This window comes from Ptychodera flava, chromosome 20 (assembly GCF_041260155.1).
Source record: "Ptychodera flava strain L36383 chromosome 20, AS_Pfla_20210202, whole genome shotgun sequence".
NCBI lineage: Eukaryota > Metazoa > Hemichordata > Enteropneusta > Ptychoderidae > Ptychodera > Ptychodera flava.
Genome location: NC_091947.1, coordinates 30,662,265 through 30,677,363, shown reverse-complemented (window position 1 = coordinate 30,677,363; position 15,099 = coordinate 30,662,265). Strand labels below are relative to the sequence as shown.

At 38.9% G+C, this 15,099-nt stretch overlaps 2 protein-coding genes across 2 annotated transcripts in view; one reads left to right on the top strand and one right to left on the bottom strand.

Annotated features, from left to right (window-relative positions):
• Window positions 1-24: 24 nt before the first annotated feature.
• On the top strand, window positions 25-8,524 carry LOC139120613 (F-box and leucine-rich repeat protein 13-like). The gene is made up of 3 exons (XM_070685123.1): window positions 25-323; window positions 897-1,063; window positions 5,497-8,524. The coding sequence occupies exons 1-3, from the start codon at window positions 176-178 to the stop codon at window positions 6,709-6,711; spliced, it is 1,530 nt and encodes a 509-aa protein (XP_070541224.1). The 5' UTR covers window positions 25-175; the 3' UTR covers window positions 6,712-8,524.
• The window catches only part of LOC139120612 (E3 ubiquitin-protein ligase NEURL1-like), a 30,635-nt gene continuing 24,060 nt past the window's right edge, over window positions 8,525-15,099 (bottom strand). Inside the window, exon 4 of the mRNA XM_070685122.1 lies at window positions 8,525-13,104. Within this exon, the coding sequence (XP_070541223.1) occupies window positions 12,719-13,104 (386 nt within the window). The 3' untranslated portion in view covers window positions 8,525-12,718. The remainder of the gene's footprint in view (window positions 13,105-15,099) is intronic.

Genomic DNA, 15,099 nt, shown 5'->3' with positions numbered 1-15,099 from the left:
TGAAAGTCTATCAGGTGATGTTTCAACTTTAACCTTTGACCCATGCTTGCGACCTGCGGTAATTTCTCGCTCTTGCTGCCTGTTGTGAAATTTGTACCCGGTAGGAAAGATACCAGCTCAGACCGGGATCGGGCTCACGATATCGCGATACACGATTCTTACATGCGTGCCGAGGATGCCCCGTCGAAAAAACACCTTGTCTCTGAAACAAATATGCACTAACAGTATAACAGGAAATATAGATGCCTTGTGTGAGGACTATGTCAAAAACTATTTTGGAAAGCACAACTTCCTGCACATTATAGGACCTTTTGAAGAACTCAGTAAGTCTTATTGAGCCGATATGCCACAAGATATATGCTCATGTTCTTGTGACCCGAAAATTATCAAATGTTATCCGTTTCATCGGATCGATCGATGCCCTTCAACACACCGAGTGCACAGTGTACGTGTAACTGGTTGCATCAATGACGGTCTGCTTGCATTGAGTCGAATGCCTGTGATACATATTGCATGGTACATGCAGTAATGTAGTATGTAGTGCACCGGCCTTTAACACACTGTGCATATGGTACATACCAGTACATGTAGTACCAGTATATACTGCAGTATGCAGTGCAACGTAGATACTCTGTCATGTGGGACACTCACAGGAATAGTAACCTATGTGATAGACTGGTGGAAATAATTTTAAATTTTTGATTTCCTATTAAAGATAAGAGGTGAAGCATACCATATATCTGGTATGCTTCACCTCTGTTTAATTATTATGAGCATCTATTTTTGCCTTTGGCAAGCAACTTTTCAAAGTTACCTGCTGGAATTGTCTGGCTGTTATTTTCTGTGAATTTCGTACCCTGCTGTTACTTGATAGTGGATTTTATGTTTCTCAACAGCATCGCATCAGATCAAGGAGATTATCTCTGTATTGGTTGAGAAGCGTAGCATCAGCAAACCTCACCTTCATCTCTTGCTACATAGCAGAGTGGAATCTCTTGATCTCAGTGGATGCAACAGACTCATCAATGATGAAATTATAATTATCATAGCGACAAGATGCCAGGTATGTTTTGTGTATCAGCAACTGCATATAATTAATATGTTTGCCTGCACTTCAAGATGGTAGATATGTGTATGCATATCAGTGACCTTAGCTGGTGACTTTGCAGATTTCTTTTTTACTCAAAAATAAGTTTCCATAGCCTGATAGCATCAGCTGTGTTCATTTCATATTGTAAGTATGGTGCACAGTCAGAAACTCATTGCATGTTAGTTAGGGAGTGGGTGTGTTTTCTGAGTTGAAATACATATAGTGGTCTTTTCTTTATCTATTTTTTCCCCTAAGTGTTACATAAGTCGTAAATTACACCAGGTAGTCTTTCACATCCTGTGGACAATGACAGTCATTGAAAGGTCAGCTTTGATATGCACATATCTACTCTCTATCACAGCATTATGCAAATTAGATGTTAGCTTTAGCCATGGAGGTAGAAGCAAGACTCTCATGTTTCAGCCAACCTGTAATATGTTGGATAGCAACACTTGCATGTTCGTGCACATTTCCACAAGAAGATATCATGTTAATATTATATAGGGCTTAGCCCTTGGTGTCGCGCCAGGGCTTAATTAGAAATGTTATTTGTATTGATTCATGATAAAATAGAATGAATTGTTAGTTGATATACGTTTGTACGACAACTATGCCCAGTTTACCCTCTGATGAAAACAGTTCACGTACACTATGTCAGACCCTGCAGGTATAGATTTTCTATAATGTGTAAAAATGTTGGACAAAAATTGGCAATTTTTACCATGATAACTACCTATTGTGTTTAACAAGGGACGTATTGTGCCATCATCGTTGCAATAGTAACTGCACTGCCCAACTTCCACTTGCAAGCTGAAAAATAGAGTTCTATCTAAAAATTGGCAATTTTGCTTCTAGTTTGACACGGGCGCTTTTCTAAAATTCAATCCCAGCATGCTTTGCATATACCCTTGTTCATATACACGTCAGTTTTCTCTCTTTTTTTATTTTTTTAGGTGTGATAGTAATGATATTTTGTATTAGTGACAAGGTAGATAATAATACTTCCTGGCAAATAACAGAAATATATTTTATTAATGGCATGTTATAATACTTTGCACGTTTCCTATTTGTTTATTTACGAACACTCAAAAAAACATGGCGCCGCCTATGTAAGTCGGGTACACTTCCTGTTACTCGCATAGTACCGGTTAGACTCTCCACAGTCGCTGTGCCTTGTTTTGTGCGCGCCCACGATGGGCCTGCATTCGAAGGCTACGCTGTGCTAGCTGTGACCACGCGCTGCCAGACACAGCGACTGTCAGTTCTTGCAAGTATATGAATATTCATAAGGGTAGTGTCGTCAAAAGAAACAACTATCTAACTGGGCGGAGAAAATTTTTACTAGTAGCTGGTAGACTTATATACGCAGTATGTTTTTATTTTTCATTTTTAATTTTATTTGGCTATGGTACTTGTCATTTTTTTTGATTAACGGATGTGTGCAGTTCTATAAAGTACCCGGATCAGGCAGAAATCCGACCGGTCGCTTGCAAGAACGTCCAGACCCTGGGATTCGCGTCGCGTCTCTGAAGGGCGCGCGTGTTCCAACAGGGAAGAACGCGAATCGCAGGGTCTCTGCCAGACTAAGTACCGGTATATTATGAATCTGCGCATGCGTAGTCATTAAGCCGCTGGTGCGACTATTAAGCATAGATATAAACCATTATGTGTCTTGGGTTATTGGACACCGTGGTTCGAAGCACCAAAGGTGTCCTATGTCGCCACAATGTCTGTGTGTGTGTCCGTCTGTCCGTCCGTCCGTCCGTCCGTCCGTCCGTCCGTCCGTCCGTCCGTCTGTCCGTCCGTCTGTCCGTCCGTCCGTAGACAGATTTTGTTCCACTCATAACTTAAGAACCCTTAGGTCCAATGTCATGCAATTTGGTATTTGGTATTATCATGATGAGACTTAGATCTGATTAGATTTTGGTGGGTGTGGCTTATTAATTAATTGCTCATTTGCATATTTTATGACTTTTTTCGTTCACGCAGATATCTCAGAGACGCCTGGAGCGATTTCGTTCAAACTTGTAAAAGGATAGTACTCTACCTCATACAGATGCACGTTGATTTGTTTCACAATGCGATCAAATTTGGCCGTGTTAGAGGACTTTTTAGTTTTCGCCTCCATAGACTCCCCTGTATAAGGCAATCCATAGACTCCCATGTATAAGGCAATCCATAGACTCCCATGTATAAGGCAATCCATAGACTCCCATGTATAAGGCAATCCATAGACTCCCATGTTTAAGGCAGTCCATAGACTCCCATGTATAAGGCAGTCCATAGACTCCCATGTATAAGGAAGTCCATAGACTCCCATGTATAAGGCAGTCCTTAGACTCCCATGTATAAGGCAATCCATAGACTCCTTAGACTCCCATGTATAAGGCAATCCATAGACTCCCATGTTTAAGGCAGTCCATAGACTCCATGTATAAGGCAGTCCATAGACTCCCATGTATAAGGAAGTCCATAGACTCCCATGTATAAGGCAGTCCATAGACTCCCATGTATAAGGCCAAGAAAAATAAAAATTTAGTTCTCATCGTATTCATATTGCAAAAAGGATGCAGTGACACAGTTTTTAGTCCCCACAGATAAAGTCCAGGGGGCTCATAGATTGGGTCATGTCAGTCCGTCAGTCCATCCATGTGAGTCCATCCTTTCACGCAGATATCTCAGACGCTTTCACAAAATGTCACGTGAATACATATTTGTCCATAACTCGGTAACCACAAGTGCTAAACCTTTCATATATGGTATGATGGGACACCCTATGATGCCACATATTGTACCTCATTAATTATGTGCATATCTAATTTTGAGCAAGCCAATAGAGCTAGAGGTCTGATTTTTGGTATATATGGATAACTTAGCAATACAATTTTTTTGACAAAATGTCACGTGACCTCGGTGACCTTTGACCTCAAATATACATATTTGTCCATAACTCAGTAACCACAAGTGCTACACCCTTCATATTTGGTATGATGGGACACCTTATGACGCCACATATTGTTCCTCATTAATTATGCACATATCTAATTTTGAGCGAGCCAATAGAGCTAGAGGTCTGATTTTTGGTGTATAGGGATAACTTAGCAATACAATTTTTTTGACAAAATGTCACGTGACCTCGGTGACCTTTGACCTCAAATATACATATTTGTCCAAAACTCAGTAACCACAAGTGCTACACCCTTCATATTTGGTATGATGGGACACCTTATGACGCCACATATTGTACCTCATTAATTATGCACATATCTAATTTTGAGCGAGCCAATAGAGCTAGAGGTCTGATTTTTGGTATGTAGGGATAACTTAGCAATACAATTTTTTTGAAAAAAATGTCACGTGACCTCGTTGACCTTTGACCTCAAATATACATATTTGTCCATAACTCAGGAACCACAAGTGCTACACCCTTCATATTTGGTATGATGGGACACCTTATGACGCCACATATTGTACCTCATTAATTATGTGCATATCTAATTTTGAGCAAGCCAATAGAGGTAAATGTATGATTTTTAGTATATAGGGACAGACTATAGGATAGAAATTTTTTGACAAAATGTCATGTGACCTCGATAACCTTTTACGTAAAATACACGATTATGTCAATAAATAAGTAACCACAAGTGCTATGTCCTTTATATTTAGTAGGATGGGAGACCTTATGACAACACATGCTTTACCTCGTTAATTATGCCCATATAATTGTGGGCAAGCCAATAGAGCTAGAGGTCTGAATTTTGGCATATATGGATTAATTAGCAATACAATGGGGTTTTTTTTCAAAATGTCACGTGACCTTGATGACCTTTGACCTTGAATATGCATATATATGCATTACTTCATAGATCTAAACATACACACTCCAGTGATACTTCTTAATGACCTCATTTCCCTGCCCAATCAAGACTAATACTCCTATTACAAGTGGGGACTATGTCAATGTCAATGACTTGTTACTTCTATACAGAATATTATCTCACATAGTGAGTGTCTGAATATTATTCTGAATTGTATTCCAAAGCACATTCTGAAAGGACTCTTCTGGAATATACAGAATATTATCTCACATAGTGAATGTCTGAATGTTATTCTGAATTGTATTCCTAAGCACATTCTGAAAGTAACTCTTCTGAAAATTTCACATTCTTTGCCACTGCACCATCTCCCTAATACATACTGGTGACCCACGGTGTCCACTCAAGTCTCACTTTAATTACAATAAGGCACTAGTTCTTGAAGATTTAATATGAATGATGTATTTTATAGTGTAAATCAAATCTTACGTAGGACTGTATGGAATGCAATACTCCTATAAAGTTACTTTTCATGAAAAAGACTTCCTGGTAGTACCCTAAAAGAAACTATAAATTTTCTTTCTTTTCCAGAGAATCAAGTACCTAAATGTGGCCCAGTGCAATCGTGTGACACAAAAGGCATTTCAGTATCTGGCACACTCACTCACTCAAGCTGTGAGTTTGAACTTCGCTGCAACAAAGTGCTACGGAGATGCCCTTCTAACCGTTATAGACAAGTGTACAAAGTTGAAAGAGCTGAATCTTCATGGTGTTTCAGTGGAAGATGATGTCATATTCCACATGTGTCGGAAGTCACAGAGGGGACAGGGATGCTGTGGGTTGGTTTGGCTGGATATCTTCAATACAATGGTGTCAGGCGATGCAGTGATTGCTTTGATCAATCACATGCCAAACATCAGACACATCAATTGGATTAACGTCTTTTCCGTGTTTGAGGAAGGACTGGAACAGGAAGGAATACGCAAGGAGGGATGTGACATCGGGTTGGCAGCTGACACCAAGTGTCAGTTACAGTCATTGATTGCAGATAGTTCATTTCCAAAAGTGACCGATAAAAGTGTATATCTGGCATGTATTCAGTGCCTAGCAGTGTCAAAGTTTGTACTAGCAGGACCCAGTGGATTTACCTACAGTGGTTTACAACACGTCACATTGTTGGAAAATCTCCAAGATTTCACCGTGAGTGGCCACCATGAAAATGTTCTATTTGGAGAACACATCGCTCCCATACTTAGCAAAGTAGGCCAGAATCTGAAAATCTTGAATCTGCAAGATATTGATGATATCGATCTGTATGCAGTGGGTTATCTCTGTCAAGATTTATCCAAGCTGACTATCGATGTCAGACCGATAGATGATGCACATTTCAAGGAGACCTCTGATTTCCAAGAGAAGTTGGAGCTCCAGAACAACAAACCATTCAGTAATCTGTGTCAGTTAGTTTTGTACGCCAAGGAAGAAGACATCACACCACATGCAATGTCATTTCTGCTCAGACACAGCCTCAGATTGCAGACCATTGACATCATTCATATCCAGAGCTTCAGTGACTCTGTACTACTTGACGTCTTCAATTCAAACAGGTTTCTGAATCTGAAAAAATTGTACGTCTATGGGTGCAATAAGCTTTCTCGTGAACCTGTGTATAGGTTACTCCATGACCAGGAAAATGTAATTGAGAAGATTACGTTGTTAGAATGCCGAGAAATCAGTCGAAAAGACAGTGATAAAATCAAGAGGATGATCAAAAGGGAAAATTTTGATACGGTTTTTGAATGGAGTTAGAATGGAAACTGATCATTTATGCAGCTCTGCAATAAAGTCAGAATGGAAACACTTTCATTTACACAGAAATTACAACAGTGCTTAGATTGTGTAAAAGTTACAGCATTTTTAAGAAATGATTATCATGTGATATGCATACTTGTTAAACATTTACATGTAAATTCAATGTGATTTAAATTAGATGTTTTAAATAATATTATTTATTTGCCCTGCTGTGCAAGAACGATGTGACATTGGCAATTGGATCGGGTGGTACTGAAATAAGAAACAAAAGGTATATTAGCATTGATCAAACAACAAATTCACAAGAGTCGTGACTGAAATAAGCGATTGATTTAAGTTATCGATGAGAAATTTTTGCTAATTGTTTGATATATCCACAACGATAACTAGAAAGTGTTATCTTCATCCCAGTTTATTCAAAGAGTGGCATTGTATTTGAATGTAATTTTACACCATTTCCAAAGGCCCCTGAGAACTGCACTCAAAGACCCCTGCCAATAACAAATCATTTCCAGACAAGAAAGTATTACATGTAATTTTCTCCCAGAATGTGAAAGAGACTGCTGTCTGTCCATGGTATTTTTTGAGTGGTACAAGAAACTTACTACGCATCAAAGGTAATAATTGCAAGTCATAAATGACACCTTTACCTTCTGATAAATCAGGTTTTTTTTAAATGGCATTATTTTTTTAGTGAACTGTGTTTTGTATATTTATGCTTCATAAGTATTATGATAGGGGCATCATGTTGCGTTTTACTTAAGAAATGATGCACCCACCATTAGCATGATTAGTGAAACTCAGAAAACGTTTTGCTTTTACAGTTTGTTCCATAGAGGGCGCTCTTCTACCTGCAAAGAATAGCGTGGTTCTCAGAGTTGCATCATGGCCTACCTACCATAGTAGTTCAGGGAAATCAGTTTGCCTGGAATTTAAGTTTTGTCATTTGTCTACTATTAACATTTTGGCAACTTGTTGAAGTGAAACGGGCATTCTAAATAATGCAATGTATCCATGGTGGCATTCAGATAGGATATGCTTATTTGAAAATCAATAAGAATTTGTGATAAGAATTTTTGAATCATAACCAATATTGAGAACGACACCATACTTTGTGACATCAGTCACTGAGTATATGAATACATCCTCAATGAGAATTTTCAACTTTTGAAATATTGAAAACGGGGACTGCAATACTTTTCATAGGTCATGGCCATTATTTCAAACATCAGAATCCGATTTTGTGTTTAAATTCTTGGCATTTCGGCTTTGTTTGCAGGAGTTGATGAGGCATTAAGCAGGTGTCATGGGAATTTTTGATCAAAGACAGAAAGTCCCATAGACAAGCTGTAGTGTCTGTTTCTGGGCTTGGTGTACTTTGCGGCACAGATTACCCAGAAGTGGGCAGTAATTCTTAGCTTGACAAATACTTTAAATTCATGAAGGTGGTCAGAAGTGGGTAGAGTTTCTGATTGGAGGACAACTAACATCAGGGACATTCTCTTGAATAATCAAGACAAGTTTATAATGTGTTAAAAACAAGTACAAATCTGCATATATGCAAATCATGAGTATTTTCGACACTGGAAGACTATGCACTATCAATGGCACTGACAGTTTTGGTCATGCTGCTTCATAATATTGAACTGTTAACACACATCCACACTCACTACCCTTCCCTCGCTTTGTCATGATTACGATACTGGGTATTTTTTAGCTGTGACAAATGGCAATATGGTCACTAGAGGGAGAGAGGATAAAAAAAGCAGGTGGATATCACACAAAAGGTCAATAAAGGTCACCAAAGTAATATTTTTGTCATGTGATTTTATTGTTCTAACAAAGAGACATACTCCGCCTTTTTTGTCCCATTTTTTAAAAGCAGTTGGAAAGAATACTGAAAGAGTAATGCAGGTAAAGGTGAACATGAACTAAACGGAGGTTCTGATACAGGTACACTTCCTGATAAAGCAGTGTACACAGTGTGGGACATGAAAGGACAAGATGCTGTATTTGATCAGTTGTTATGGCTTGTGTTCATTGCTTACCAAAAAGGAAGGAAAATGATGAAAGAACAATATAGAACATAGCTGCTGACTCGCATGCAGGAAACGAAACTTTCTGGTGTGATCTTTGTTCTGACAATATCAAAAAATAACCATCTTCAAAAAACTAAAAAACATGAAAAAATTGAACTCTCTTACAACTCTCACATCATGCTGAAGTGACTCTGAGTGCATTAACCTTTCACGGCCACATTTGGAAACAACCCTGCTAGTTTCTGTGGCAAAGTTGAACCTTTTTTTTCAAAGAGGAAATAAGGTGAAGGGTTACAACGCTATTGATTGACTGCTACAATACACAGGTAGTCTTGTTTTGTTGTTGGGGAAATTCACAGGAAACCCGACACTGATGGGCAAAGCTGACTGAAAACAAAGATGGAATGTATAGGTGACAAAGAAGCAAAATTACCACTCTTAAAATCTCCAGACCAAAGTTTGTGCTTCAGCACAGGAAAAATATAATCTGCAGTAAGATTTAAGCTGTTACAAATACATCATTCATATCACTAGCAGGCATTTCAAACAAGAAATTGAAAATCCATGACAGCATCCTTTAACGTGCACTGTGTACAAATATGATCTGGATGGACAACCTATGGATATACAAAAGCATAATTGACTGACAAGTGACATGCAACTGTGTGTGAGTTCAGTGTGTGTGTGTTCACAGGAAAAATAATTACTGTTGCTCAAAGAAGTAGTACTTTCACAAATGCTAGAATTGAAAGTTATTATAAACATGCCACAATTATTGTCAAATTTGCATGAATTCCACAAGCACATATGGTAGCTTCTGAGCTAGCCACTGACATTGTAGACTGATAGAGTCAATGCAAACAATACACAAGAAATCTCTGATAATTTCAGACTTCAGACAAAACATTTCTAATGAAAAAGGCTGTCTGAAATTTATTTTTGTTGCATTGATGGAGGAGAGCAGAAAAGTTTAAATAAGTTTTAGGATTCTTCACTTAATTTCAGACTTGCCAAATTTCATATCACAAACTTTGCTGCAAACATTACAGGTCAGAAATCCATATATCGTTGGGGAAGAATTACAGTAGAATTGAACATCAGGCTGATAATCACTTTGAAATTTTGCATTGAAGTGTTTTCTTCACTTTGAAAACACAGTTTTAGACACTTCCAAGATCTCCTTCTCTTTGTTATAAAACTCACGGATGCCTGGTATTGCTGTTAATGTGATTGATCTTTGTAAGCGTACACTTGAGTACAGAATTCCTTCCTAAGTGGGTGTTGATGCAGAAAGGAACACACAGTGAGTATAAAGCACAAAGTGTGTTTCATAGATATTTCCAAGGAGTGTTAAATCATTGACAAAGTTTTCAGTGTGGCATTCTATTACAAGTAGTTAACATTTCAGTCACCAAGGCATCCGACAGATTTGGATGATTGTTGATCATAACTGTCATTATTGTTGGTGATGATGACAATGGCAATGATAATGGTGATGATGATGATCACAATCGTGTTAGTAGAGGTACCTCACAGCATCTTGGTGGTTCCATAGGCATGACAAACATGATGAACAATTTTACATAGATGAGCAACTCAAATGGCAAACACATCTCTCTGACAACTGTGCCACCAGTACTGCTCAACTGTAAGAACACAGGCTAGATGAATCAAATCCAATATTCCTCATCAAACCAGCTTTCTATGCGTAGGTTCCAAGAGTTTTCACATCTTTAGCATGTCAATGAAAGTAGTATCTGGAACTCACTCCAAATACCACAACAAATAGTGTTGTAACACAATTCTCCAATCTGTTTGTATAGGAGCTGATTATTCACGTCGTACAAGTCAGAAGATGACATTTTCACTTTGTATTGACTTTTCATGATTTTGAAACCATTCACTTCGTCAGAAGTAAGAATGGATAAAAAATGTGTCAAAAAATGAGATAAGGTACATCTGTTGTTCTGAAAATACTCTACATCAACAGTCTCATCGCAAATGAGTTGAGCATCCATTTTCAACTCGTGTCACTGTATATCTTTCACAAAAAAATAGCTTTTGATGATTCCAATGTAGATAAAGACTGCTTTCTTTCAGACAGAAAGAAATCCTGACAGAGGATATCTCAATGTATTATGGTCCATTTCATTGATTCCCATAAACACATATCATACATACAGTAGGTCTAGGTCAGAGGTCACAATGGACAAGAAATGGCATGGTAGAATTTACCATGACAAAAACAGAAAGAAAGTACAACACCTCATCAAATACTGTAACAGGAATTACTGTTTTAATGCAAAATGTATTCTCATACTGTACCATTTACAGAAATTCATAGGACACACATGTACATACAGTACACTTGTAATAATTATACATCTCCATATCGTACCACACAATATAAACACTTTGGTAGAACATAAACGCAAAAAGCAAAAAGGATAACAGAATTGTGTTCTGAAATAACAAAAGATCATTGCAATGATCCTTCCTTCCAAAATTATATCACATAGTGTCCTTAATTTCTTTCTCTCACACAGCTGTGACCATCTGACCATCCAACACATCAATTTTTTGAATTAATCATCATGCAGCAGCCTTGTAACAGTCCATGTCATGTGGATACTGTGCTTGGGTCATAGGTCATTGTCGATGATGCAGCTTGTTGGTTTGAAAGACCAACTGGCTTTGACACTTTGTATCTTTAATATTTTAAAGTTTGACTGGACAACATGTTGACCGACTTTGGGTCAGAGTTCCTCTTTCCTCTTGTTATGTTGCATTTACGCAATCTGTACCTGTTTTAAGGCAAGTTGTTTACTTCGCATGGACTTAAATATAATGTTTTACAAAATTCACATAAAGAGTGTACTGAGAACGGAACTGTTGAGATGTTAGTGAGATGTCATTCGTGTGGTAAGCTAGGTAAATACCCCAGTGTATATGAGCAAAATGTTATACAATGCAAATGAAGTGGACAGTAGACATAATATCCTGGTGAGAAGAATTTCACAAAAAATCAGCATAACTATAGGTACTTCAGTTTTGTAATCTCCGGTATAACTTCATGACAGGCATTAAGCATTGGTTTTGAACATTTCCTGATGGTTGGTTAAAAGCAATTTTTAATAGCTGATTTGCTGTAGCGTAGGACACTGCTGTCAGTAATAGAGTTTTCTGCTATGTAAATACAATGCATTCTTAATGTTATTCTGAGTCTGTCTGCTTGTAAAAATACCCTGTATTACCTACCCCTGATACCATGTTTCAAACGCATGTTATGTGTGAGGTAAGTTGTTAGGCACACTACATTAGTCGCTGGAAGGTGTGCATGTACGTGAAGGTCATTCTTTTGATACTAACTTTCATTGCAGTTACTTTTATGAAAGCTGAAAAATGTTCTGGGTAAGATGCAGACATTTGACAGGGTCAGGTTTTGTTCATTACATTGTTTACACTGTGTTTGATGGATATCTTCAAACCATCTCAAACAGAAATATTTTTGTTATATACACAATGAACTAATAGAGTATTGTTATCTATAATGAGTGAATGAGCATTTGAGTATTCAAAAGTTGTCACTGTGTCTTCATTTCATTGTTTGTATACTTGTTTATATCTGCATATCCAATGACCATTTCTCTCATTTTGGAAAATTCCTTCCATACAGTGTATGAAAAGGTTATGATTTCTTATGATTTGAAAATCAAAGTATGTTGCGTATGATGGCATCTCCTTATTCTGGTCTGAGCCGACGAACAACAGAAAATATTCTGTAATGTCAGGCTAGAAACCAATAAAGTTGAGTTGTTAAATATGCTTGTTGTTCCATGTTGTAACGCTGGGTGTTGCATTATATACTGGAAAACTCATTTTGAAGACATTTTTTTCTGGAGTATAATCACCTGAGTTCTCTTTTACAGGAAGATTAGATTAATTGGTGTATATTTAGGTTTGGATCACGCCCTGTAGGTTTTAATAACATCTTTGATGACAGCTCTGCAAATGGGACAAACAGCTCCCACTTGCTGCTTCAGTTTCTTTCCACACAGAAAACACAAGCACATATGCCCACAAGTGTAAATGACGGTGTCCACACGCCTGTCGTAACAAATCACGCACTCCTCAGTGTTCCTGCCCCCGCCGGAGCCGGGACTTGTCGTAGTTGTGTTGCTAGCACCAAAGCCAGATTCGGAAGCCAAGTTCAGGGATAACTCTTCGTCCTGATCTCCAGGAATGCCGATGCTCCGGTGCAATTGGGGACTGACATCGCCAAAGCCACCGGAGAGAGAGCTCGCCATGTTTTGAGTGTTGGCCCTCAGAGTGGAACTCACTGGTACAACACCTGTTTTGTGAAAATACGACAAAATATAATGTTATTACCTTACAAGGGGAAATTTTTAACGTTTCTTTCTTGTATTTTTGTATTTAAGACTTCCTGAAGATTCCAGTAGTTCTACAGTATTGTCTACCCTCTGCAAATGGACAAGCAAAATAAACAGTAAATTAATGGATTTCATCTAAAAATAATATTCCTAAGAACTTGATTCCATGAAAACATCTATAGTGTATTCTAGTTCAGAACAACTAATTTATGAAATCAGCACAAGATGAAGTTATCTGCAAAAATCATGATACAGTGAAAATAAGTATTTTCAATGTATTGCCGCCTTGTTGGTTGTTTCCTGTTTCAGCGGAATGAGAAATAGAAATTAAAAACCTTAACACATCCCTTTTATCACCATGAAATAATTTTACTGTACTTAAAACATTACACCATGTGGTAAGTTCGTTTGCTCCAGGGGTTACACTGCATAATTACAAGATTACATTTTAACCCTTTTCCTGCCGAGCGCCCCTGTCCGTTATCCTGCCAAGTCGGTCAAAATCGGCCCCCTTTTCCGTGTCTACAGAAGATAGGCTCTCCTGCACGCTTTCCTGCCAGGCATTTGGCGGGAAAATACCGCATTTTCGGGGTACGATTACCGACCATATACGTGTTAGACTTCAAAAATTTTTGCATGCCCGTATAGAGGGGCAACCGCTGATGAGGTTGTGTCCAGAAAATGACGAGGTCACGGGCGTTGTTTGCCCCGGGGGACGTGCACTTTGATGCCCTTTTCTAGCTTACTTTCGCGGAAGTAAAGCTCGTTCGCCGGCACGCACGGCCACACCGGGGAAACGTCACCTCTCTCGTGGGTTAGTAGAAGACCCAGGGGTTAGTGCTATGGGTGCGGGAGCACCCTCAAACCTGTCCTGTTTCCCTGGGTTGTGTCACTTGGCCACGTACTTTGAACGACTTGGAAGAGTCGCACATTGCAGTCTGCTTTGACGTAGTGTCAACGACATAGTTCCGCCATTGAAGGAAGGCGTGTACGTAGTTTGGCCAGTTCAGTGAACACTTAGCTCGTTAGTGTTACCGTTTCCTAACACGTTAGTTGTGCAGTTGTTACTAAGGTGCAGTTTTGTACCACCTTAGCTCTGGACAGTGCAACTGCTCTATGCACTAACCCCAACGACAGATGGTTGGTACAACGTCTACGTCGCACGAGCACAGCCTCCGTTGGGCTGTGCCCCTCCCACGTGATACAACGCACGTTCATCCATTACTATAGCGTCCTTACGGATCTGCCAAAAACGAAAGTGGGGGTAAAAACAAACAAACAAACGAAAAATATGCGATCCATAGATAGTATTTTATTCGGGAATAATTTACATTATGCCGAACAATAAATCTCGGAGTCTGTCTCGACGTCCGAGTGCATGGTCCGTGTTTCAAAAATTACAATCGGGGTGGCAGATCCGTGTTTCAAAATTATAATAGGGGGAATTGTACAAAATAATCCGTCTAAACAAAACAAAACAAAACGAAAATATGCGATCCATAGATAGTATTTTATTCGGGAATAATTTACATTATGCCGAATAATAAATCTCAGAGTCTGTTCTCGACGTCCGAGTGCATGGTCCGTGTTACAAAGATTACAATCGGGGGATTGTACAAAATAATCCGTGTTTCAATTTACAATCAGCGGGATCGTAAAGCACAAACAAACGGCACAACCGTGCTCAAAATGTGATCATGGTCCGTGTTCAGAATACAGTCAAGCCACTGTTAGGCGAAGCTGTCCCCTGTCCGTTATTTACGTCGGGTTCTCTTGCTGATGGGTGTCGTCGGGGCTGTGTGAGTAGAGGTCTGCACGCCAATGCTCCTCTTACCTCGTAGCATCATGCGATGATGAAAAGCCGCAAAACACTCGCCCTCGTGAAGATGAACCCCGCACAGACTACATCCTTTGGACGTCTCAGACAGTCGTCCGCTCGCAGTGGTCTTACCCTC